This window comes from Heloderma suspectum, chromosome 5, assembly GCF_057233095.1.
Source record: "Heloderma suspectum isolate Gila_16-S chromosome 5, 16-S_ref, whole genome shotgun sequence".
NCBI lineage: Eukaryota > Metazoa > Chordata > Lepidosauria > Squamata > Helodermatidae > Heloderma > Heloderma suspectum.
Window position 1 is genome coordinate 169,243,843 of NC_139462.1, and position 27,644 is coordinate 169,271,486.

A 27,644-nucleotide genomic window follows, 5' to 3' on the forward strand; every position below is an offset into this window, starting at 1 on the left:
GCGCTCTAAGCTCCCCTCCCCCGCCCCGGAAACGTGAACCTACACATCCCGGCATGCCCCGCTTCCCTACGACCGGAGGTGAAAAGGTATTGCCGGCACACGTTGGTGTCACGTGAGGGGAGGGGGCGGAAGCTTGGCTTCCGGGGGGGGGGGTGAGGCGAAAGGGAAAGAAGGGTGTCCCGCGGCTGCTTTGGTTTTGGGTTACAGCTGCTGCGCTGGGGCTGGGCGCAGGACGATGAGCGTCGTGAGGGGGCGGAGGAGCTCCAGCCGCATGGGAACCTCCTTCCCGTTCCCCTCCGCGGCGGCCCCGTCGCGCTGTTGACTTGCGTGCCCGGAGGCGAAGGACACTCAGGCAGGGGCTGCCCGCTTCTGCGACGAGCCTGGTGGCCGCAGGTAACGCCCCGCTCTTAAAGCGCCGCTTCTGCTTAGGAGTCCCGTCCGCTGTTCATCCCCACACCCATTTCCTCCCAGGTACACCACCCCACAGCCTTGTTCCCCGCCCCGCTTCCTCCCTCGCACAGGGCTTCCCCCCGCACCCCACGCCCAGGAGATGCCCTATCCTGGACGGCAGGGCCAGTGCGATTCGCAGGGCGCAGCAGATTTTGACCTGTTTCTCTCTCTTTTTTTATAATACTTATTCTACTTTTATCTTTTTAAATGAAATAAAGAACGCCAACCACATAGTCTTCTACAGTTTCCAACATTGCAGTATTCTTAAGAGGACCCATCAATAATAAAATAGAGGGAAAAAGAGAAGGGAAAGAAAAAATATAAAAAGGAGAGAGAAGAACAAAGGGGAAAGATTTTGACCTGTTTCTCACAGCCAAGGTAGTTAACCCATGTGACCGGGGTGGAGGGGAGAGACTTCAGGATTGCAAGATCTGCTTACCTTTATTATTATTTTTAAACTAGAAGGCCAAGAGCCACCAATTAGAGCCTTAAAGAATTCTGAGGCCAGGAAGTTGTTTTGAGTACCAGAACTGAACAGAGGTCACGGTCGTTGCAAACAAAAATCCACGCCTGGTTACCCCAAACTTTCTTCATTTCAGCAGTATGATTTAGGGCAGGGGGTTTGTTTTGTTACTGCTGTTGTTAAACAGCTGGGAGTCAGAAACCATTGCCAATCTACTACAAATCACGTGGAGATCTCCCAGTAGATCCAGATCTACCTTTTGCTCATCTCTTGTCCAGATAGTACTACTGCAGACTGCAGGTAGGGCTGCTAGGATCAACACCCAATCCTATGCATTGGTTGTTATTTATTAAATCCCTTTCTCTAAAAGCAAGACTCAGGGTGTCTTATGCAGGAGCTAAAGCAATTAAAATGCCAAGACCTGGTAAAATAATTAAATTAAGAAGCCTCGCCATATGTTGTCAAATGCCTACAATACTCGTAGGACACAATCCAAAATACCTGGGGAAGGGCACAATCCTATCCAGATAGTCGGCAGCCTCTGAAATCAGAGGCTGCTGAGTATCCAACGCAGGGCAGCTGGAGCACGGAGGCAGTCCTCGCCTCCATGCTCCGGCCACCCTGCATTTTTGGCTAGATGACCAATTTCAGTTGTCTAGCCACAGCTTCGGGGAGAGAAAGAGGCTGAGCAGCACATAGGAAACTGCATAAAGTGGCTTCCACTGCCTCCTCCCTGCCCCTGGGACTGCCCCCTTTTTCCTGACTGCGCTCCATTTCTGAGAATGGAGACATAGGCAGCACAGAGAGAACTGATACAGCTATGAGGGGCCAGGGAGTATGGTGTCTGGGAACTGCATTTGGAGCTCTGGCTCCAACCTCGGTTCCCAGAAACCAAACCTCTAGACTGTGTCTAGTTTGCCTGTAATTTCTATGTGAAAGTGTCTTCTGTTTAGGAAACCTTTTGAATGTGACGCATGACATTATCCATGTTTTTCCTACTTCAAAGTTATTTCTGTATAGAGAAAAACTATTCTACAAAACATCCAATAATATCTCTTCTCATATCTATATCTCCATATCACCCAAATCCCTTATTATAATAGCTTTGTGGCACTGACTAAGCTTACTCCTGTGTGAGTAGTCCAGTCGTTTAAGTCAATCTAGACTAAAATGTTCAACTGCATGTACACCAGCTTCAGTAGTTGTGAATTCACTTGGGAAATGAAATACTCTTGGATGTGTCTTTTATTTCTTACACAAAGAATCTATAGCAATAATTACAATGTGCCTTTGTGGAGCTCTTATCCATGGATATGCACAGACCAGCTTTTTGCTCAAGTGTTATGTTTACACCCTTTCCTCACAGCACCTTCTTCAGCTGCAGATTTCCTTCACTTTTTAATCTATGTTCAGTCATGTTCTCTCTCTCCTCCAATCTGAACTGGTGTCTTTTATCAACCTTCCCTTGCTAAGCAATTCCCTCTGAAGTGATAACATTCTCCAGTCTACCCATGGATATATAATACCTCAGGAACATCTTAGATTTCTTTGGCTTTAACCCAGCCTTGCAAATAAGCCCACAAAAGTTACTAGCCCGCAAAAAAAAAAAAAAAAGTACTAGCCTGATGGGAGCTGTCAGATAAGGGATGGAGATCTGCATTTCTTTGCCGGGTAAGGAGGAAGGGCTTCCCTTCTCTAGCAGTCCACTTGGTTTCTGTGCTGGCCAAGAGAAAGGAGTGCTCTGTCCCTCCTTTGCCAGCCTGCTCACTCACCTCTATACAATTATTTGTTTATCTATTGCAACCTGATGAATGCATAAATACAAGGCTACTTTTAATCGGGGTCATTTCATTTGATGTGTGGATTTGACTTTTTCAGACGTACTGTTAGTGGGCAAGTTTATGTTTGTAAACCACAGTGGCAACTGATTAATCACAATCTTTGTGTTGATCAAAGATGCTGGTTAAAATTGTTGTTATCCAGGTGCTGTGGAACTGATTCTTCATTATTGCATTGAGGAAAGTCCAATGAAAAAGAAATCTGTTTGAATAGGGCTACTTTTAATAAAAGGTAGGGAAGCTGTGCCTCAGAAGTTGGCGGTTGCCAAGTGTCATTAAACATATCCGCTGCTGTTTTTAAAACTTGAGCAATAGAAATGTTCATTTCATATGAAGAGTGTGGGAAATTGACAGGTATGACAAAGCTTTTAAAAATACATTTGCAAAATAAAGTGGGGGTCGGGGGGTTGAGGAGGTATTAGACATTTCAGTTTAGAATACTTGGCAGGAAAAAAACCCACCCAAGTTCTTCCACTTCATTTTCTGTATCCAGGAAATTGGATTGGGGATAACTATTCTTAGACTGCTTTTATGTCTACTCTTAAAGCAGTTGGAAAGGGAATCAGAGATCAGTGGTATAGGCAGTAGACAAGGTATTTGCCTTGATCCATTAAGGAGCCCATCTTTCACCTTGATTCTTTGTTTGGAGTCCTGTAGTGAGGTGGACTCCCGAATGGGTCACAGGATCTGTTTAGGCTCTTGCCCAACCCCACTGACCTCTTATTCCAGTCTTAACTGCTTTACATCTATCCTCCGTTCTCCTGTTGAGCGACACCTTTCTCTGCGGTTTCTTGTGAAGATTGAGGAGTTCCTGGGATTTTTTTTTTTCATTTGTGTGTTCTGTGTTCCTGATATCTCACCTCTCACTCCATGGAGCCCTCCTAGCCCAAATTGTATCTCCCCCCATTCCCCCCCACAAAAGCTTGAGCCAAACGTGAAATCATCTGTGCTTCATACACTGTTCAGGAGCCTTTGACTGTAGTGAGAATGGGAAAAGTGTTAACAGTTGACACGAGTCCCCCCGGCAAAAAGAACTAGGGTGTACTGCTCTCTAAGACTTGGCTCTCATTTGTGGAGCACTTGTGTGAAAAGTTCTTACATAAACACTGTTATCATTAGAAGGTTCCAACAAACAAATTGCTTTAAGCCTTTGTAGATTCTTGTTCTCTATCTTTGGCCCTTCAGACTGTAATTTTAGATTACATGGATAATATTTGTCAGAAAAGTATTTCTAAACAATACTCTTTGGGTTGGATCCAGAATCTACCTTTTGTGGACCGAGGGGCTCTACTCACAAAAGGTGCTTCTGTCCAATTTGGGGAGACATTCCTCCCCCCACAACACAGCTCACCCCGTTTAACAGGATCCCCTGACTGTCTGTGTAGCATTTCCAGGGGACTGGAAGGGTTGCCATGTAGCGCAGTCGCCAGCCCAGTTGCACTCTCCTAAATCTGGATCCAATGTTCTGCTTTAGATGTAACCTACCATTTCTCATTAGCTGAGAAATGGTAGGTTATATGAAGGGAGGTGATTGTGGATTATGTAAGAGATATGTAATTAAATTATGTAAATATCACCAAAAGGGAAGTTGTACCAGACGGAAATTTTCTTGGGCACCTCTTTCCCATCTGAACTCTATAATATTCATTTCAGCGTCATGTGTTGATTTTAAAACAAATATTCATACGGAACCAAAACCAGATGCTACTCACAGGGGTTGGGGGGATGACGATCAGCAATAAATCTGAAATGTTACTTGAAAGCTTTTGCTGAAATACTACTGAGAGGCATTTCTCAGTTGTTGCCCCCCGGCTCTGGAACTCCCTGCCAAGGGGTGTCTGTCAGGCTAGTTCCATCATTGTTATCCTTCTGCTGGCAGGCTTTATTCAGACAGGCTTTTGACGTGTTCCCTAAAGTGGATTTAACGGGTAGGTGCTGTTTATTTTTATTGTGTTTTTAATTATTTGCTTTTAGGTTTTAACTATAATTTTGTATTTTATCTTATATTTTATTGTTAGCAGCCTTGAGAGTTACTTGAAGTGGAAAGGAGGGATTTAACTTTAATAAACAAATAAAACAAATAAAACTGGGGGGAGAAAATCAACTTGTTAGTTTAGGATAAATGTTCAAAGACTGCTTTTGCTGTGTGGATTCTAAACTGTATTTAGAATGCTCATGTTTGCCATCCTACAGCAGAAGTATTTCACACACAGCAGAAACATCTGGAGGGATTTCTATGCACAGTAATTTCACAAAATGTAAAAAAAACATGAAATTATGAAGTGGGCCTTAGCTGACAGTAAAGTATTGCGAATAAGATCAGCTGCTTGCCTTTTTGTGTGTAAGCCTGGGGTAATATTTTGTGATAATAGCAAAAGTGTAACAGGTACTATACAGCTGGGGTAGGTAGACTGGTGCACTCCAGATGTTTTGGGCTGCAACTCCCACAATCCCTGACCATTGGCCACGCTGGCTGGGGTTTATGCAAGCTGTAGTCCAAAATACCTGGGGAAGCATCAGGTTTCCCATAATTCTTAAAGTTTTAAATGTTTGTGAGGTATACTTACAGCGTTTAATAACATTACGGCTTTTATTCAGCTGTCATGGATGAATTTGCCGAAGATGATATTGATATTTTGAACCATGAAAAAGCAGACACTCATCATAAACGAGATGGAGAGATTCCCATTCCACTGTATACAGGTGAAGAATCTGTTGCTTCACATTTTGCACTTGTCACTGCTTATGAAGATATAAAAAAACGACTGAAAGAGACAGAAAGGGAGAACTCTCTCTTAAAGAAAAGAGTAAGACTGTTAGAAGAAAAGGTATGTAACTTTTGAGCAATGCATTGTGCTCCCCCCCCCCCTTGACATGATAAGGTAGCTTACATTTCATTTGTGATAATAGCAGGGTGGATTTATTTAAATCATAGATTTAAATCAGCAAGAAAAAGGGTTGATTTAAATAACTGATTTAAATAGAGTTTCTCATTTAACCTTTTCATATATTTCCTGAACAATATAGCCACTAAGCTATATTAATTTACAACTAAATAGAGCAGCCTTCACAAACCTTTTGCCCTCCAGATGTGGAGGGCACCAGGCCATGATGGCTGGGAATGATGAGCGATGTAGTCCAACACATTTGGAGTGTGCCAGGTTGAGGGAGGCTGAAATAGAATATTATTTACACTTTCATTCTTCTATGCAGGCTTTGCATATTTGTCTTGCTTTATATACTTTGCATGCTTTCCTTTTTTACCTGTAGAGGATATTATAGGCTCTTATGACCAGCACCTATGACAGTTTCAGTTTAACAAACTCAGAAATACTTAATGCTTAGCATACTCAGAAATAAGTTACATTGAGTTCATTGGAGCTTACTCCCGGGTAATTGGATATAGGATTGCAGCTTACGTATGGGAGAACAGGCAATTGCACACTGGACAATTTTGTCATATTTTTCTTTCCACTGTTGCTCTTTTCTGCTTTACTCTTCCTTGGCCCAGCTTAGCCCTCAAAAACTAAGTAGGAAACAAAAATGAAATGCCCACGATTGATAGGTCAAAGCGTGGTTTGATAGTTACAGCACAGGCTACAACAGTCTGTTTTCATCAGATGAAAAGGAAATATTTATATTTGGGTAGAGTATAAATATTTGAGAAATTATTCTTCATTGAGATATAAAACCTTCCTTTAACTTGAATATAGCTGGTAGAGGCATTCATTCAGTTTAGAGATGGCTAACAGGCTTCTATCCAGATTATTTAATGTTAACCTAGTTACTAGTTAAGAGAAACTTAATATTTATATTTTTTTAAAGATACAATTCAATTTTTTAAAAAACTGGTTGTTTTTTAAAAAGTCATTGAATTTTATCCACCGTCTTACACTGTCTGTCCTCTGACCTTTCTTCTGTCTTTCTGTCCTCTGCCTTGCTTGGCCCAGCTCCACCACCACATAAGCACAGAACAACAACAATCCAGACTGTGTGTTTGAAAATGTGACTTTCCTCAGAGAAATAGAAACCAAAATCTCAGAATTTTCAAGAAGCTAGAGGTGGTAGTTAGGCTGGACAGAGCCATTTTCATGAGATGAAAACCTACAACGAACGCCCATGTTTGATTGAATTTCCTACCAATGGGTCGGTTCACATGATCGCAGGGTGGTTAATAACCCTACAACAGTTCTGGATTCTGGGTGGTTTGTTACCTACCCCAACAGGCCACTCTTGTTAGGTTCGCACAACACAAGAAGACGTGCCAGTGAGGGCAGTTACACAGATCTGGCCGGTGTGCACCAGTGGCTTGTTAACCACACTGCAGTCATGTGAACCAGGCCAATGTGTGTGGATGTGACAGGGCCGTTAATTCATATTTATGAGACTGTAATTGTAGGTTTAGCATGTTTATGATGAGACTGAATTGTAGCTATGTTATTTTTTAAATGAGAGAAATTTATTATGTATGGTGTTTTTTAATTAAAAATCTGATTTAAATCAACATATTTTCTTGTTTTTTATTATAAAAAATGTTGATTTTTATCCACCCTGGATAAAAAGGGTGGGAGATCCACCCATAGTAAAAGTTCTAGAAAAAATAACATTTTTCTGATATGTAATGGTTAGGATAATTAAGCACAAAGCGGGACAGTAGTTGGTTTAAAAAAAAGTATTGCTGGCTGTAAAATAATGCATCAATTAATTGATTTGGTGTAATAGTAAATATTTCCATTTGACAGTATTTGAATAATAAAGCAATCTTCACATCTTTGATCTTTTAGCTTCTTGGCTCCCATTTGGAAGAAACAACAAGCTCTGTAGGTCGTGAGCAGGTTAACAAAGCCTACCAAGCATATCGGGAGGCTTGTATTGAACGAGATAATTTGAAAAGCAAACTGGATAAAGTGGTATGTGGCGGCGGGGGGTTGCAGTGGGTTAAAAGGATCTGTGACTTTTATAGGGCAACCAAGATAAGACCTTCTGACCACTGAAGCAAGTAGTTGTTAGGCTTACTAGTCACTAAAAACATTGGCTGTGATCTAGCTGAAGGCAAATACTAAAGTCATGTTGATTTCAGTGCAAGAGCTAAACATCTACTTAAACCTTACTGAAATCAGTTGGAATGAAAAGTGCTTATGTATGACCTATTCAACCTGTACGCAGAACAGATCATGATGAAGCCAAGGCTGGAGTTAAAATTGCTGGAAGAAACATTAACAATCTCCGATATGCAGATGATACCACTTCGACGGCTGAAAGCGAGGAGGAGCTGAGGAACCTCATGATGAAGGTGAAAGAAGAAAGTGCAAAAGCTGGGTTTCAGTTAAATCTCAAAAAAACCAAGATTATGGCAACCAGCTTGATTGATAACTGGCAAATAGAGGGAGAAAACGTGGAGGCAGTGACAGACTCTGCCTTTCTAGGCGCAAAGATTACTGCAGACGCTGACTGCAGCCAGGAAATCAGAAGATGTTTACTTCTTGGGAGTCCAGCAATGACAAATCTTGATAAAATAGTGAAGAGCAGAGACATCACACTGACAACAAAGGTCCGCATAGTTCAAGCAGTGGTATTCCCTGTAGTAACCTATGGCTGCGAGAGCTGGACCATAAGGAAGGCTGAGTGAAGGAAGATAGATGCTTTTGAACTGTGGTGCTGGAGGAAAATTCTGAGAGTGCCTTGGACTGCAAGAAGATCAAACCAGTCCATACTCCAGGAAATAAAGTCAGACTGCTCACTTGAGGGAAGGATATTAAAGGCAAAACTGAAATACTTTGGCCACATAATGAGAAGACAGGATACCCTGGAGAAGATGCTGATGCTAGGGAAAGTGGCAGGCAAAAGGAAGAGGGGCCGACCAAGGGCAAGATGGATGGATGATATTCTGGAGGTGACAGACTTGACCATGGGGGAGCTGGGGGTGGCGATGGCTGACAGGAAGCTCTGGCGTGGGCTGGTCCATGAAGTCACGAAGAGTCGGAAGCGACTGACCGAATAAACAACAACAATGACCATCATGTCCAATCTATGCTCTTTATGTTCATGCACTTCATGAAGAGAGAGAAACTTGGAAATAAAGCTAGGTTTCGTTCACATTGTTCATTTCCTAGATAAATTTACAGCTTGTTAAACTAAGAAAGCAAAGAGTTGTAAGCTATACAAAAGTAGATAACAAGTGGGACCTGCAATAAAGTGTTGTACTGTATCCTTACCCTCTAACAAGAATGCTCCTATTCAGAGTTACAGCCAGCCATGCCCTCCTCCAGGATGCTATAAGGGACTCAGGCAGGCCAATTGAATTTTCCTGCCTCCCCACACTTTCTCCGTTTTCTGTTTTTCTTCTTGATCTGACACTCAACATTTTGTGGCTCCTGGAGGCTACCCATCATGCACAGTCCTTCTTGGGCTGTCTTTTGGTTCCTTTCTGCCCCTCCCCCCTTTTTGTTTTTTAAAATATTTTATACTTCTTCATACTTTGGGATTCACCCAACCACGCTAATACCTCTCTTATTTCTCAGTGACCCCATTTTAGCCTCAGTCTTTTTGGCACTCAGCCACCTGAGTTTGCTTCTAGAAGGCATGATGATATAGGCCTGACACAGAGGTTTCAAGTAACACCAGCCTTCTGGAGATACAATATGCATCAAGTGATAATAATATTAAAAACAACATTGAATGTGGTGCAGAACCTTTGGAAGACAGAGAACAGATAAGGCAAAGAATAATAAAACAAAAAGATGGCAAGCCTGCGAAGTAGTTGAGCTCAGTTTGATGGGCTGTCTTAATGGCCACAAGATTTGGTCTTGTGCCCTCTCAAAACAAAGTACTATCTTTCATAGTGTACAATGATTTGATATCTGTATCTGATGTTGACTTGTTTATTGTTTCTAAAGCACTAAGTGAGTATCTAACAGATTAGCCATCTGATTATGAAAAGCCAGTTGCCATTTAGTCTCTTGAGACTTCAGGCAAGTGTGGATTTTATTAATTACTGGCAAGCTAGACTGACAAAGTCCTGACAGTGTGTTCTTTTCCCAAATTAGATGAAAGAGAACACTGAATCCCTGAAAATCTTGAATGAGCAGCTGCAGTCTAAAGAAGTGGAGCTCCTACAACTAAGAACTGAAGTGGAAACTCAACAAGGTGTGTATTGTCTATTGGAGGATAAATGTATACACCTGACTACAGAGCTGCATCCATGTCTGCAAACCACGTGGCCTTTATCTGTTTTTTCTGCTAATGCGTTCAGTTTGTGTATCAGGACATCGCTGCAGTTCCCCATATTGAAGCATAGCACACTGTCTTTCTGTTTGTTACTGACATCACTATCACTATGATTATATTTTACCAGCATTTCCTTCCCAGTTGGAGAAGGAAAGCTGACATTGCTTCTAGTTTAACTAGATGCAAACAGATAAGGCGAAAATATTTTGTAACTATTTTTTGCACCTTTCAACTTAGTACAATACAATTCAGTGATATTTTATTCATGCCTTGTCCTTCAACAGGTTCCTAGAGTGACTTACAGAAAGTTAATATTACAATAAAACAAAAGAAACATTCAAATCTCACAGTATATAACCCCCCCCAATAAAAACAAACGCCAAGCATTGTACAGGGGATTTAAAAGCCTGGGGAAATAAAAGGGTCTTTGGCCCCAAAATGACATCGGAGTAGACACCTGGCAATAGATGTTATCTGCATATTGATGACACCACACTCCAAACCTCTGAATAACCTCATTCAGCAGTTCAATGTCAATCTTAGAAAGAATCAGAGACAAAATAGAACCTTGAGGGACTCCATAACACAAATGCCAGTGAGCTGAGCAGCAGTCCCTTAGCACCACCTTCTGAAATTGGCTGTCTTAAGTAGGAGTGGAACCACCTTAGCACAGTATCATCAGTCCCCAGCCTAAACAACGAAGGATACCATAGTCAGTGGTACTGAAAGTCTAGGAGAATCAACACTCCTTCCATCTATTTCTAGCACAAGTAATCTATTAGGGTGGTCAAGGCAGTTCCATGTGAGCCAGATTGCAAGAGTCTCCTATAGAAGAGACTTTCCTAAATGACTGAAGCGTTGTTTGATGCCAGAGAAGGCTGTCAGGTTATCTCCGGGCCTGTAAAAACTGCTCAATCGTGTTTAAATCAGCCATCATGCCCATTCTCCAGGCATGGAGGGTGGTACTTTTGGAACAGGAGTAGAAAGCATGCCCTATATGCAGTCCCAAAGCAAGATTTTCAGGCAAATTGTCGAGTTTCATAAAGGAAAATTAACACAACAGGTTCTTAGTTGCTACTGGTCAGGGATGACTTCATACTTTAGGGAGTATCCTATTTCTGCTTCAAGGACCTAGAGATTGACAGCAAGCACACAAACTAACACCTGCCAGTAAAGAAGGCGAATGTGTCAAAGGAAGAATCTTGGTCATATACAAATGTAAAGTGGGTTAAATTATATACATAGGTCTATCAGTAGCCAGTAGTTAGAAGTCAATGGAGCCGCCATGATTGGAGGCAGTGGTGTTGGAACGGGGAGGAATGGGATTTGGCAACCATGTTTAGAAACTTATTTATTTATTTATTTCTATACCGCCCAATAGGCGAAGGTCTCTGGGCGGTTCACAAAAATTGGTTGTCTTAAGTAGGAATGGAACCACCTTAGCACAGTATCTCCAATCCCCAACCTAAACAACGAAGGGTACTATAGTCAGTGGTATTGAAAGTCTAGGAGAATCAACACTCCCTCTTTCTATTTCTAGCACAGGTAATCTGTTAGGGTGGTCAAGGCAGTTCCATGTGAGCCAGATTGCAAGACTCTCCTATAGAAGAGACTTTCATAAATGGCTGAAGTATATAGTTGACCATTGCGGGAAACAGTGCTGAGACGAGATTAACTGTGGTTTCGATTCAGCAAGGTTATTTGTATGTGACCTACATACTACTAATTCTGGATTGCTTCTAGTGTTCGAATTTCATATACACAGATATACATTTGAGTTTGAAGGTGAATGTTTTGTATTGTGAGACTGGTACATTAGTCTTTTTTTAAAGCAGAGTTAGAAATTAATATTTCAGCTTCCAGATGCCTGTACTGAGCTGAAAAGACACTTGTACAACTAATTCCATATTATAAAATATACATATCTTCATGCATGGCATTCTACCTGCATATGAAATTATATTCTTAGAGGTAATCCGTGGACTCCTATGAAAAATGTGAATGTGGGCCCAGCCTTTTCTGTTCCTTGCTTCTAATGGTTTAAAGACAAGGTAGTAAGGGAGATTGTGGATGTCAGGTTTGGTATATGAGTATGTGAGAACTTCTACAGTAAAGCTTTCCCCACCTGAAATATACTGTTGCCACATATTGTTTCTTAATAACTTAGTTACTTTATAATTAGCAAGCAACTCGTATAACAGATCCAAGGCCTGGCTTCAAAGTTTTCTTTAGGCTCACAGAAGGACCTTTTCTGTGAGCCAAAGGAAAACTTTGGATCCATCCCTGTTACCCTTACTGCTGAATTCAACTGTATTGAGACTAAATAGTTGGTCTTTTCTTGTTTCTTTACAGTGATGAAGAGTCTGAATTCAAACCCATCTAACTGGGAAATAGACAAACTGAATAATGCCCTGAAGGTGCACAGTTTGGAGCAGGATTTGGAGAAGCTGAGAGAAGAATGTAATGATCTTAGAAAAGAATTGCAAACATCTGTTCAGAAGGTATTACGGTATTAGGGATTCTATTATGAAGATGGGGAGAGAGGGTGCATGAAACTATGAAATTGAATGTTGGTATGGTCCAAAGTTAAATTTTTGTCTTGCACGTTATTGGCCGGGATTGAAAAATCTATGTTAAGCACACCTAAAAGCTTTTGCATACCCATGTATCCAGTGTTAGGCTAACTTATGTCACATTCAATTCAACGGGTCTATTTTAACTAGGACTAACATTGGGTACAACCCATTGTGACTCTTGAAAAGCCATGCCATGCTCATGCACTGTTTTTGGAGGTGGTTGTCTTTTTCAAAAGAGGTTTGCCATGTGATTTGGGCAGTATCTGTGTGTGTGTGTGCGTGTGTGTGAGTGTGCGTGTGTGTCTGCTGTCCGAGAAACACAACCCCAGGGCCCTGTTGCATTTGCAGAACTAATTGCATGGTTCTCTGGATTTTGGCCGTTATGTAGAAGAAAACTTGTATTATCGGCCACCCTGAGCCAGGCAGAGCAATTGTAGTATTTTCCTTGATAAGTTTACTGGTGTTCTGCATGAGATGTATGCAGTGTATACTATTCTCCCTCCCCACTACATTAAGGCTTTTGATGACAGTCTCAGAACTAGGTAAATGTAAACATAAGTGGAAGTTGCCTCAGGTTGGATACTCAGATGGTTTTAAAGCCACAGTTAAAGAGTCTGGGGAGAGATGCCAAGCAGAATGTCATGGCAGTCTCCCAAATTAGTTTTAAAAGGGTCAGCTCTGTATTCCTCAACATTTCAAAGTCTTTGAAGTCTTTGAGATACGTTTAGTTGGTTATCTAGACAAAAGAAGCTGATCAGTAACTTTTGATACTACTTCCAACAAAGTGAACAAGTAAGGGTTTCTGCAACTGTCTTTCATTTTATTCCTCTGGGTGGGCTAATAGGCTAATTACAGTTCTTACTCCTTTGGCTGGTTAAAATGATATACCTTAGTTTACTGTTAATGTTTCTGAGGTAGCAAAAACTAGATTGCAGATTTCGAGAAGCTCCACTAGATGGTGCCAAATACAAGATGATGGCTTGAGTTGATGTTTGTGGGAGAATTGGCATCTTTTCAACCCACTGCTTAAAATATGCTGAACTGAGCATGTAATTCATGGCACTTATGAATCCTTCTGATTTCAGTAGGATTATTCATAAAAAAGCCTTTTTTCCAGTTGTTTCTCTGTGGAAGCTGATTAAAGCATAATTTCATTACTTCTGTTTTATTTTTTGTTGAGCAGTCATGCGCTTTCACTTCAGTAAACTCCCATCTGTAAAATGTGGTATGACTTGAAAACATAATATGACTCAAATGAGTTTACATAGAATGACTACGATTGTACTGAAACTGAAATCATATGGGCTACTGCTTCTGATATGCCAGGAAGTCTTGAATGTACAATGAAATTTGAAAACAGCTGGCGTGTATGTGTGTGAGAGAGGCATGCTAGTCATTAGCTTCTGAATAAGTTCTTTGGTACTTACAGTCTATATATAATAGGTTCTGTGCGATTGATGGAGGTCATCAACACGCCTTCCATTTCTCACAACAGAGAGAGGGGGAAAGGGAAGGCTTTGGAAAGTGTGGATCCAGGTGGATCTGTTCTTTTTAGGATAACAGTCAAATGAACTCTATTCAGGTGTGGCTCTAATAATACAGAGCCTGTATAAGGTTGGAAACCGGGATTGTTCTTCCTGTTCCCTACCCCCACCCCAGCATGCCTCTATGAGCTCTAGGCCCACTTGTTATCTTTGCATTGGACATGGGAGCCAAGATACAATACCTGTCCACTAAAATTGGGAAATAATGATTGTACAGATCATGACCTGTATTCCAATATCAAGTCCAGTGCATGGGTTTAGGTGGCCATAGAGAGTGAGTCACATGCTCTGGATGATGGGTTGGAATGGGGCAGCATGATCCCACACCTCCACTGGGTATAGGCTGTTTGCATAGGACAAGACTAATTTCTAACAGAATTTCTTCACTAATTCTGAAAATAGAATTATAATGGCTTACTTTATGAGATAGCTATGAGAGAACAGGAGAGAGGCTGTAAAATACCAATATAAATAAAAATGTTATACACATTAGAAAACATTGAACTCTTCCAGCTAGCATATAAATTTTAATATTGTAGTAGCATCTTTTGTAAGCTGTAAACATTTTTTACCTACACTTATGCAACTTGGAATATTTCTTAGATTGTGAATAGCTGTTCTATAAACATGGAATGACAGACTAATCTAATTTATATTTCTAAACCATTTAATGTTCACAAGGCTCTTGTTACCAGAAGAGATCCAGGCAATAGTTACTGGTGGTGACAGAAGCTGTTTATCCAGGCTTTGGGATGCTTTGATTGGGTTTAAGAAGTGGTATCCACATGGCAGTGCATAATTTCCTCTTCAGTCGACAGAAATTGTTTCATACTTGGGTCATTTGGGAAGTTTCCGATTTCTTACAGGCTTTTTGCTTCAGTGATCCTGCTCCATAAGACCTTAAAACAGGGATAGGCAACCCAGTGCCCTCCAGATGTTTCAGACAACAACTCCCATCCCAAACCATTGGCCATACTAGCTGGGGCTGATGGGAACTGTAGTCCAAAACTTTGGGAGGGCACTAGGTTGCCTACCTCTGCCTTAAAGCATGGGTGGTCCCCCTTTGCAGCCTTCTCCCTTCTTTTAATTTAACCTTGTTTATTTTACAATGACTGTCCTGGATTTGGGATCAGAGGAAGCACTGTTAGCCTGTGACGTGTTTCGGACAATTGTCTGCAGATAACTGTCTATAATAGTCCCCCCCCCAAAAAAAAAATTTACACTACTATGTCTTTTTGCAGAAGACATTCCATTTCTAAACATATATAGTTTCATAACATGAGAAATATAATGAATGGATACAATAATAGTCAAACTGGGCAGTTTCAAAGCTGTAGTTCAGTGCCAATTTTAGCAAAAAGGTGGGATATACATTTAATAAATTAACTTTTTTCAGGTGCTATCCCTGGAAAGCATGCATGTATATATAATATGAAAGCATAGCTGAAATTATTATATTGCCAGTTTTCAGTGCCTTTGTCTCTTTGTTTTAACAATGGGCAGTATCCAGCAGGGCTGCTGTGCTTCCGCTGATTGTGTTGCACCAACGGGAGCAACTTCTAGTGCAACGGGGAGTTAGTGGTTTTAAAGGTAACCCTGGAAACAAACAGAAATGCTAGTTTCCAGAATGGGGCAGGTCAGTGGAGCTCCCTTCTGTGAGCTCCACCAACCTGCCCCATTCTGGAAACAAGTGTTTCCACCCATTTTGGGTTGCTTTCCAAACTGCTAACTCCCCATTGTGCAAGTAATCACTCCCGCTGCACATGGCACAATAGGATACAGCCCAATGTAAGGATGTGTATGCTACTAAGTTCTCAAGTCTTGATGATATTTACATGAATTCCTATAAACATAATTTCCAATTTGAATTTGTTTGCATAGAACATTTAACACAATTATAATGCAATCTAATAATACCTGCTCAGAAATAAATCCCATTGAGTTCAATGGGGATTACTTCCAGTTAAGTAGAGATAGGGTTGCAACCTTAAGTGTGATTTATAAGATTTTTTCCTTGTCAAACAGTTGAAATGCTCTTGGCCCAGGCTATTGGAACAACTTTTGAGATATTTATATAACATGTAAAATTTAACACACCATTATTTTAGTTTTATTTACTAAATATAAGTCAAAGATACTAAATTAAATCCCAGTTTTGATTTAGCGTATCTAAAATTTCTGATTCAAAATATATGGAAAACTCATGCGACTGCTGCCAGTTGAGCTTTCCATCTTTGATTTTGTTTTTAAATTAAAAAAGTATAACTTTTTTACTTTGTCTAAATAAGACAGAATTTCCCAAAAGCGGGAAAAGTGAAATGTTTCCTTTTGTTTTTTTTCAGGTTGAATCTGAGGAAGGAACTGCAATAAATGGAGAGTTTGTCCAACAGCAGAACATTCATAGGTACAACGATCCCATGAATTTGTTTGAACTTTATTATAGAGTACAGTGCAGAGGAGTCCCTATGACTAACCCAGACCACATGACTTAATTCCAAAGAACACATTGGTTTGAATAGAAACTCATTTGGGACCTAACCAATCAAATATGCCCTAGTGACATCCTGGTGGGGCATGTTAGGCTAGTTCAATGTGTGACTGTCTTTGAAGAGGGTTCAGAATTGACAACAGAATGTGACTGCAGGACAGGACACAAAGAGCATCTAACTCTGATTTTGAGACAAGTTCACTGGTTTCCAGTTAATTCTGAGCCCAATTCAAAGTGCTGGATTTGATCTTTAAAGCCTTAAACAGTTTGGGTCAGGGAAACCTCAAGTACTGCCTTCTCTCATATGAACCTAAACATAGGCCATGTACAGAGAGCCTTGCTGTCCCCTTTTCCCTTGCTGTCAGAAATGCAGCGGTTGACTATGCCAGACAGGGCCTTTTCACCGCTGGCACCAGTGGTGTAGAACTGTCTCTCTAGGGAGGCTTGTCTCATTCTGATCCTGATAGCATTTAGATGGCAAGTGAAAGGAATTTTTTCCAGAGGGCTTTTGAAGTAAATATGATTTACAGTGCACTGGCTGTTGGGCTTCCGTTGGTTTCTTGTTCTTTTGCTGGCTGCTCTGTGTATTTTCTTCCATTTTGTTGTCATTGGGTTGGATCCAGAGTTCTGACTTAGAATAGACCAGTGTGATTTAAGTTCCATGGCTAAGTCAAGTCCAATCTATTTCAATCGGTCTACTCATGGGATTTAAGTCTGGATCCAACCCACTGATTTTATTCTTGTGGTAGAAATATATGAGTTGGCTGTGTAATAAAATCGGTGATAGTAAAAACAGATCCAGTTATGGGCAGTGGCCCCAAATGTTGAAGGCAAATAATACAGTGATTGAGGTATATCAGCATATATAAATGGTGCATAATTATATAGATCATCACATTTATGTGATCAGAACACTGTAGAATTTGGAGCTGAAGCATGGACTAGAAGACCACTGCCCGTTGCCTTGTCTCACACTTCTCCTTCCACCTAAGTGCTTACAGCTGAGGACCTTTGTGGTGGTGCTTCCCTAAACATTTGCAAGGTTCAACCATTCACTTCTTCTTTGGCCTTTTTTCAGTTAGCTGATGGCACTTAGGATGCAGCTTTTTGAGAGATGTCTTCACAAAACTCAGGTTCAGCTGGCTTAGGAGAGGGAGAAGGTTTTCTTTGTGAAGCTTGTAATCATTGTCAAATATGGATGAAATCAAACTTAAGGCATGTTAGAATAAGAATTGGCAAAAGGACTTCAGATGCTGTTCTGTGAAAAAGAAGCAATACAATACCTTATCTCCTAACCATTATCTCTTACCAAAGTTTAAATTACTCTTCATAAGATGTTTTCTAATGTATTATTTGATGCCCTTCTTTGGAATGCTGCATGAATCTTGTGTTTTCTCTACCTGCTTCTTGTCTAGCATCCCTCGCAGGCTGTGGATGGAAACTGCAAGAGAAATCTGTGCAGTGACACAGCAGAGCAGACAAGCTCGGGGACTGCACTTTGAACTTTCTGCTCCTCGAAACATTGACCTAGAAAGAAGGGTGGGGCTCTTCAAAAATGCTGTACTGTGAGCAGCATAGAGACTGAACACTAGGCAAATCAGTGACCACTCCCTTCAGACCACCATCTATGCAATGTGCAGTTAAGCATGACAGCTCCTCAAAGCGAGAAAAGGCATCATGGATTATAACATCCTTATTGATATTTTCCTTGGAAATGCATTTTCCTTGTTTTCCACATGAGGGAGGAATAGGACTTGGTTAGAAGAGGTCATTTCATAAGCTACTTTGGGACTTCCTTTAGAAAAAGGGAAGGGGGTAGACATGTAAGAGTGTATTGGGCCTCCGCTGTTTTAAAAACGTATTCAGCATAACCTTTATTCATCTCAATTAGTTGACTAATGTTCTTGCTTCTCCAAAACAATATTTAGATAGCTTTTTGGTAAGTGATCACTCTATTAGAGAGACATTTATTTTTAAAAGTACGTCTTCTGTATCAGCCTGATATGTAAATTAGCACATACAGACTTTAAGTTGCAAAACCAACTATAATTCACATTGACTGTGAAAACGAGTCTGTAGCTCCACTCACACCTACAGGAAGTTCTTTGAAATGTTTATTTCAGCAAGTACCCTTTGATTTAATTTGGATGTCAATATTCACTTACCTAATATTCTTGTGAAGTATTTGTCACTTGTCAGTGACACAAGAGATTCTTTGATCAAATATGAATTGTTACTTAAAAACAGCTCTACTTTGGGTAGTGCCGTGGGATTGTGTTGATTAAAAGGAATTGTGACTTAATTCACAAAATTTATGGTAGTGAATTCTTATATCAATTTTTATTACCGTAATAAGGGTAGCTACAAGCAAAGGCAGATTAGTTTTTCATACTGAACAACTGAAACACATCTGAGGAACAGGGAATGGCACTGGAAAATAGTTTTTTTAAAGGAAAAGAAACTATTTTTTTAAGTTGATAATTATGAGTTGTGTGTTCATAACTGGAGAGAAATCTGTGTATTATTTAGTGCAAGGGTGCAGAACCATTTTCAGCCCAAGGACCGAAGTCCATTTCAGAGAAGCTCTCGGTGGATGCATTTCAGTGGTGGGCAGGGCCAAAGGCAAAAGGAGCAGGGCTAAAATGCCAGCAGCTTGGAGCGCTTGCAGCCTGTAACTAAGTCTTAGGAGAGGCATTTGAACCCTTTAGAATGGGGGGAAAACCACATAAAAAGGGGGATACCCCCAAATGATAGGTGGTTGGGGGCCAGGGGAAGGGAGCATGGCCCTCTGGGATTGGGACCCCGGGCAGGCTGGGGTTCTGCATACCTGATTTACTGTATGCTGACTACAGTCCAGCCTCATCTTGCAACTTCATTCTGGAGCTGAAATTTTGTAGATCCTTCAGCCTTGTCCCCAAGCCCAAGATTGTTGCTGTGGCTCCTTGGCTGAGTTCGATGCAAGCCTAACACTAAAGTTCTGCATCTTCAAAAGCCAAAGTCTGTGAATGATCCACACACGGAATCAACTGGATTAATTTTTCACTTAAAATTTGTATTCATAGGATGCAGTAGATCCAGCCAAATTAAATAGAGCATCAGCAGAAGGGATTTATTCAAGATGCTGCCACGTAGTTATGAAATAGCTGTCCTAATTGTTGTAGTTGGTGTTAGTCATCTTGTCCTAACTGGAAACTGTACAGTAATTGAGGTGAGCGATTCAGGGGATACTGGCAAATAGTAGGCAGGGTGGTAGAAATGGGGACTCAAATCCATGAGCAAGGGAGATATGAAGAACCTTCCTGGCTCTTACTCTTGCGCTACAGCCTTCAGCTTTTTAAAAGCTTACTTAGCCAACCATGTGTCTAGAAAGTTGGGATTATCTAGAACAGGGGTACAGAACATTATTGTTGCAGTGGGCCGGTTGCCCTCTGGCAGGCCCCCCACGCCCACTGCAGTCATCCTGCCCTGGGGCCCTCCTCGTTTAGCTTTTCTCCAAATTCTAGAAGCTAGCAATTGGGTGAAGTGAATACATTGGTAGGCAAACTCTGAAACTGAGGGTATTATTGCTACTCGTCTGTAAACTATTGTCTGTAAACTATTATTGCTACTTGTCTATAAGCTATTGCCGGCTTTTCGTTCTCTGTACTATCATTGTTGGGGTGAGGGGGTTGCCTTTCATCACTTGAAATGCAGCTTCTTAAAGACACCACCAGCACTGAGTTTGGTGTTATCTTCTTAAAGAATGATGAAAGCCATTTTCCATATTTATGGGGCAGCCTGTCACATCGTGGGGGAATCTCTGTGAAATGCAGCTCCCACTGGTTTGTTGACCAAATGCTTTCACAGACACAGAGACCTTACAAATCATGTAGGAAAGCCATGCCCAGTCCACGTTGCAAACACAAAGGCTTGTCTCTCTACCATGTGTGAAACAGCTGAGTTGTTATGTTTGCTTCTAATTCCCGCTGAAGTCATGGAAGGCCACAGAGAGTTGTCTCTCCCTCCCTCGGCAAATGTTGTACTTGTGAATCAACAGTACTTGGCATTTACATAGCAGATTGCAAGGCAAGTGGTCAGAGTATTTCACAGGGATTCTCTCAGGAATCCTCACAGCAGCACATTAAGTTAGGCCTATAGGAGGTGTGGGTAACTTGTGGCTTTCCATATCCTTTTGCCTTCAGCTCCCATCATTGTTGGCTGTACTAGCTAGGGCTGATGGGAGTTGTGGGTCAAAACATCTGGAGGGCACATCTTGCCCACCCTGGCCCATTGTGTAACCTTGCTCCCATATTGCAAATGGGGAATGGCTGAAAGAATGGTGGCTTGCTTAAGACAACCTACTGAGTTGTAGCTGAAGTGAAAGTTGAACAGGAAATGGGAAAGGCTAAGGTTTGTGGGTCATTTTCATCTAGGGAAAAATGATAGGTGGGAGCATAATAGGCACGAATGCTGTGGGGTGGGTGAATGGATAATTTTTTTCTCCCTCATAATTTTAAAACTTGGGATCACTGCAGGAAGTGGATTTGTGGTAGCTTCAGGACAGGCTAATGAGAAAGTACTTCTCTGTGCAATATGTAATGAACATGGGGAATTCACTACCACAAAATGTGTTGAAAGCTGTTTCGTTTAGATTTAAAAGGCTCAGCCAAATTTATGGATAACTACTGGTACTCCATCTATAGAAGTGGTATGCTTCCAAAGAATAGATTGCTGGGGCAACACTTGGGGCGATCGCCATCAGCAGGCGATATTTATGAGTGCTCAGAGGCATCTTGCTGGTTGCTGTTGGAAGCGGGATGGTCCTTTGGACATGGGCTAAGAGGACCTTTGTCTGATCCAGCTAGGCATTCCTTCCATTCTCCTTATGATTCCTCAGCTCTCACCTCTGTGTTAGCCCTTGTGCTGTACCAATCATAAATAAAAGTGCATTGTATTCCTTGACTTAATAGCTGGATAAATGGATGGTGGTGGTGCCCCAATGAGATATGAACTTTGGATACACCTGGAAATAATGACTTTTTGTAGTGAGTTACAAAGCCTTTTTTTACTAGCTCTGTGAACCAACTTCTTTTGCTTTGAGAAGCTTTCCGTAAATGGCAGTGATTATAGGAACTGAGAAGTGTAAGGCCAGCTGAAATTTCAACTTTAAAAATGTGTTTTCAGTGAAAAAGTTCAGCAGGCATACTGGGAATTGAAGAGGGAGATGTCTAATCTGCATCTGGTGACTGAAGTGCAAGCTGAAATGCTGAGGAAACTGAAACTGATCCCACCTGCAACCAAGAAAGGCAAGTCAAGGTTTGCAAGATGTAGTCTTGCGAATGCAACCCACGGTCCATAAGCTATACCGTTTTGGAGTGCAGCTTGCTATTGTAGCTTATCAAAACCTCATCAATTGAAGCCGATAAACCCCATTTTTATTATAGTTCCAGCCTCCCCATTTTCTGTCTTGACTTCTTTCTCGTACTGGTCAACTTCACACTTAAAGGTGTTGCTGATGGGTTTTTTTTTTCCTCTTCCCTTGTGGCTTTTTCCTCAGTCAAGTGTTGCTTATTTGTATGAGGCTGAGGTGTTAAGTTTAGTTGTATTTGACCTTTTAGCACAACTACTTCATATTAAAAAAGCACCCAAAGACATTCATTTTTCAAATGCATCCCTACTCTACAAGGAGTGATCTCTTTAAAACGCACACGCACAAAACCAAAATATGAATACTCCATATTTCTTAACCACTTACTGGGATCATTCATTAATCCTAAGAGCCACTTTATACACCATGAAATTTGTCCTTATTTTCTTCCTGATAAGGAGGTCTCCTATGCTGTTGTGAATTTTTAAGTGGACAGTCTTGTCTTCAGCATTGAGAAGCCCTAGAATGTAGACTGTCACCTATTTCTTTACACTTTGGGGCCAAAACAGACACACATGTTTGTTAAACACATGGTTGCTAGCTCAGCTATAAGTGGGGGTAGGTGTTAACATTTTAACCCTAAAAGGAAGACACAGGGTGTGGCCAAAACCCATCTACTTCCCTGCCTTACCACCTTATATACTGCTACTTTAAGATGTTTTCTCCCTACAGACTTACTTTGGAGGTGGCTGGGGGAAAATGTTTGAAAGCAGCAGAGGACTGGGAGAAGCAGGCAGGCTGGGGGTTGGCCCCTCTTGTTTAGATAATAAGGATGTTGGAGAAATCTTCAGCAGATTCAAATGAGTTCAGATTTCTATGAATCTGACCTGTGCATTCCATGGCAGAACAGGGCTCTCCAAGTCACACAGATTGCATGGACTTGTGGGCCAGTTTTTCACTTCTGGGAGGGGGATTTACATTAATGTGCATTAATGCACACTTGTGCTAATGCATTTTAGTTAAATGCATTAGCGCTAATTCACATGCACAAGTGCACATTAGCTCAAGTAGAGCGAGGTTCTGGTTTAAAAAATCCGATTCCACCAGTGAGCAGACAGCAGAACGAAAGATGCCTGACAATCTGCGAAACACAGATGGAATGGATTTTACAAAATCCATATATCCCTACGCCCACCATTCTGTTAGTTTGCCTCATAGTGTGCAGTTTAAGCAGGAAGAGGTATGAGAGCAAGTAAGGGAAGGAGCAAGAAACCCTCAAGAAGACACAGCAAGAAGAGACCATGCCTCTTCTATTCTCTCTATTCTCTCTCTAAGATTGGATTTATTTCCCCATACAGGCAGTGTCTTGGTTCACACATAATGGCAATTCATGAGTTGTTCAACCCATAAAGTGACAGGGCTACACCCAAGCGAGTGTGCTGTCTCCGGCGCACTCCCCGCTTCCGCTTTACATCCACTTTCATAAACAAACCAGGAACTCCCCGTTCCTAGGTTGCTTGATGCAATGTCCTAACCCAGAACATGGGGTTGATGTGGGACAAACGATCTAGAGTTTTAACACAACTTTAAATCATGGGTTAAAGCTCCGGTTGGTTCTTCAGTAACCCAGAGTTCCAAGTTCGGATGTTGCATCAAATAATCCAGAAACAGGGTGTTCCTGGGTTGTTTATGAAAGCTGATGCAGCAAAGTGGCGTGCAGGAGGCAGCATGCTCGCTTGCTGCTGCATGACCCCAACCAGGTGGCTTGTTTAACTCATTGTTAGTCATGTGCGAACTGGGCCAACGTCTTTTACTCAGCTCTTGAAGAGTTAAGCATGGGGTGTTGAGGTTCTTGAAGAACAGTATTGAGTCACAGTAAAGCCAGATAAATGGACAAGCTAAAGATTACATTATTAGTCATTCTGGTCTGTTTAACAAAAATATGAAAAATATATTAGTGTTTTGAATGTCTTTTGTGTTAGCAGAGAACTAAGACTATTTGGTTATTTCCATAGTGTTATCCTATACTGCTGTTCAGTGTATTGAAGACCTTGAAAGGGACACCACAAATCTACATTTTGCGGCTTCTGGAGCAACATGCAAAAAGAGGTTACTTCCACCAAGTGACCACATTTTCAGCAATGCTGTGTCTTCCCCATCATGTACTGAGGAGAGACTTTGTGACTCTCCATTTCAGGAACATAACTCCTACGGAAAGAGTTCTCTGGAAGATAATTCTTGGGTCTTCCCAAGCCCTCCAAAACCTAGTGAGACAATGTTTTGGGAAACGAGAAACAGGGTGTCTCACTTAAACTTTCCAGAAAACAATTTGGATCAGTGTAACCAAAACTGCCTGCACAAGAGCTAAGAACTTTAGGACAAAGTTGATACAGCTTTGAATAGGCTCATGTATGTGTAAGCGGAAAGTAGCTAATGTGAAGGAGGATGAAAGTGCAGCAATCCAAGCTGGATCTTACTCTTTCCCTGTTGTCTATATTCAAAAGCAGTCCAATGAAATCAAAAGGAATGGGATGCGATGAAAAGCCTGCTGTACGTGAATCAGTCAGTCTTCAGTTCTGATTGCACACATGCAAATTACTAGAGTATTAAGCCTCAGACTAAAATAAAAGCTGTACATTGCAGCTAATTGTGTGAATAACATTGCTTTGAAATACAGTATCTTCAGACATTTCTATAAGCTGTGAGACTGTCCTCTTTTTTGACAATATGTCTCCTCCTTAGGCTTCTCAGGTAAAGAATGTAACGTGATTTAGTTCTGAAGCAGTTACTGGGTTTTCCTAATGAGTGGTATGTACTGGGAAGAAAAGGTGAACAAATTGTGACTTGTGTAATAAGCCAAATTACTAGAATTCCTTGTCTCAACTCTGTGTCCTCATTATCCTTACGCAAGAATCTGACATAGAAAACTGAGAATCTCTTAAATATTATGGTAAATTCTGCTATCACTTTACAAATGGGTAATGGCATTATGTACTTATTGCTACCAGTTCTGGGGTTACCCTAACCAAAATGCAGTGACCATTTAGGTGCCTATATGCCAGTTACCAAAATCTTTGCTTTATGATTTCTAAACCCACTAACTTTCCTTTGGTATAAAACCTCCAGGCGCCCTAATCTAAGCAGGAAGAACTGTAATATTCTAAATGCAATTAATCTTTTTATAACGCATAACTGATTTCCTATACTTAATAAGATGCATCAGGTGTCCGAACATTATGTACATGGGTAACTCAATATTTTAACTGGCAGCATTCAAATAATTTTAAGCCTTGGCTCCCTACCCTATATTACTGATTAGTTTGGAGCCAAGATTTAATAGTAAAATCTGTTAATCCACATTGAGCTACTTCAAGCAGAGAAGAGTGGATGCCTTTGGAAGTATATAAATCGACAGGTTTCTGTGCTGCTTTTCCATACTTAGCTTTTAAAATGCACGGAGAATGATGGCCTTTTATACTGAAGCTCTGATGAGGACCTGACAACACAATGATGGACCAGCTGTATGTGTTGCTAGTTCAATGCCAGACTCTCATCAGATCATTCTGGTATTTACAAATTCATGTCTTCTGTTGTTTCCCCCTTGCATCCCAACATGCACTTGAAACATGAATAGGGAAAAGTAAAATCTGTATTGGACCTAATAGATGCATGTTCCTAAATGATGATAAATGACCTGTCACGGAGCTGTGTAGATAAGTACCTGAGCAGCACAACCATATCATTCGTGTACTGTGAAAGAGGGAAAAGTGTGTCTTTTCTTCTTTGCATTTCTATACTTCAGTGTTGGCTGCCGTATTCCTTGTCTCACATTGGAGGGAATATAATCTGTGAAGGAAGAAAAAGGATGCCTTCTACTGTGTTAGTGAATGGCATACATAAATAATGTACATTCCATTCACCAGATATGTTTGTTTTATCTCTTATCTTGCTCACGTATCCTGGCTTGTCTGTGATTAATGGAAATGCTGTCAGATGCTGGAATTTATTCTGACCAATGAACATAGCTGACTCGAGGGAGTACAATCTCCTGAAGAGTAATAGAACAAAACCCAATATGCATAAAATAAATCCAAGTCACTAGACTTTAGCTGATAGAACCAAGTACCTGTGTAATAACAAAGCAGCAGAAGCCATTTCTCATGTGGCTGCAAACCTCTGATGTGTTTCTCAGGGCTGCTTCTTTGGTTATAAGAAACTTGGATAAGTAACATTGTCCAGCACGAGAGCTGCTTAAGATTTTGAACAATCTGATGAACTGATGAAATCGTCTTATTTTTAAATAAATTATTTTTGTTTGAGAATTCTATTTGTAAATTGATACAAATACAGTCTCCTTTGACTGCTGTGAACAACATGTTCTTGGCAAATGCTGTCTTTTTATTACCTGGGGCATAATTCTATATCTGTGCAATCTCTGCTTTGATCCCCTCTGCCTCAGGTGTCTGGCTTGAAAGCCTTAAAGCAGAGCAGCCTTGCCCAGCCTGGTGCCCTCCAGATGTTTTGGACAACTCCCAGCATTCCTGACCATTGGCTATGCTAGCTGGTGCTGAAGTCCAAAACATCTGAAGGGCATCACATTGGGGAAAGGTGGGACATCATGGGGGATTCTTTCATTTTGTACACCTAAGCAAAGCAAATTTACTTAAAATCATTTATATACTGCTGTTCTTCCTAAAGGAAAGCAGAATAATGTATGCTAAAAACAGTAAAACAATATAAACAAATGCTAGCAAACACCAAAACTCACAGCAACCAAAATACCTAGGATATTTTCTGAACTCATTCCTAACCAGGACAGTTGTATCTCTTACAGGCTGCCGTATAATTTTGATGACATTTTAATCTGCTTGGTTTCTTGAGATGGAACTATTCATGGAAATGTTTGTTCTTTCTCTCCGATCTTCCCATTTTAAATTCCAGCAGACATTGGAACTAACATGCTGTGTTACATGATTTTCTAAACTGCAGTGATAATTGGGATGGGGCTAATTTATGGAGAAGAGACACTGGCTTTTAGGAGGGGAAGAATTGCTGTAATTTGGATTTGTAATCCAGTTGTTTCTAATTACCCCCCCCACACACACACTGCTCAAGGGGAACTTTTTGAGTTTGAAGTCACTTGGGAACTGATGAGTTTATGAAGCTTTCATATATTTGTGAAATTGAAAATCCTGCAATTAGACTAAATAAGTGCCTGTCACTTTAAGTATCTTCTTTTCAAATCAAAGCTCTGTTGCTCTGGCTCTTAACTTGAACCACGGTAAAAAGAATAAGGGCTGTCTTTTGTATACACAAATCCAGCCAGTTTGATCAATATGAAAGTATGTGTGAAAGCTGGAAATTCCCAGAAGTGCTGAGAGAGATGCCTCTGCAAATGGGCAAGTTGCAGGATTAAAAAAACAAACTTAAAAGTTTTGAGTTGAAGTTCATTTGGTCAACAAGTTGGATATGTGGTGGTGTATATTTGATTGCTTAATGTTACAGAATTGAAACAAATATATTTGTTAGGAAATATTTCTTATAGTGAAAAAAGGAAGGTAAATACTAAATATTTGCTATTTTTCACATGCTTTAGTAACTCTTGGATGAGGAGCGCATCACTGAAATCATGGAGGGCCACTTCTTACATTTTTATTAACAGCATCACTAGCTGAAGGGGGCTACATCAGTACCTTAATGGCAGAAAAAGT

General features: G+C 40.9%; 1 protein-coding gene across 2 annotated transcripts; it reads left to right on the top strand.

Moving 5' to 3' along the window:
* Positions 1–142: 142 nt before the first annotated feature.
* On the top strand, positions 143–27,347 carry AZI2 (5-azacytidine induced 2). 2 transcript variants are annotated; one of them, XM_084858284.1, is made up of 8 exons: positions 143–393; positions 5,350–5,579; positions 7,536–7,661; positions 9,798–9,897; positions 12,331–12,479; positions 16,441–16,502; positions 21,750–21,871; positions 23,949–27,347. In XM_084858284.1, exons 2-8 carry the CDS (start codon positions 5,355–5,357, stop codon positions 24,299–24,301), a joined length of 1,137 nt encoding a protein of 378 aa, XP_084714410.1. In that variant the 5' UTR covers positions 143–393; positions 5,350–5,354; the 3' UTR covers positions 24,302–27,347. The 2 variants fall into 2 exon arrangements, with proteins under 2 accessions (XP_084714410.1, XP_084714411.1); XM_084858285.1 differs by having other exon boundaries at positions 5,350–5,454.
* The last annotated feature ends 297 nt before the right edge of the window (positions 27,348–27,644 follow it).

What these genes read in the sequence shown, in the direction of transcription:
- AZI2 (XM_084858284.1), top strand. Translation starts at nt 5,355, where the DNA reads ATGGATGAATTTGCCGAAGATGATATTGATATTTTGAACCATGAAAAA. An exon ending in TAAGACTGTTAGAAGAAAAG is followed by an intron (nt 5,580 to 7,535) that starts GTATGTAACTTT and finishes TTGATCTTTTAG; the next exon opens with CTTCTTGGCTCCCATTTGGA. An exon ending in CCCACCTGCAACCAAGAAAG is followed by an intron (nt 21,872 to 23,948) that starts GCAAGTCAAGGT and finishes TTATTTCCATAG; the next exon opens with TGTTATCCTATACTGCTGTT.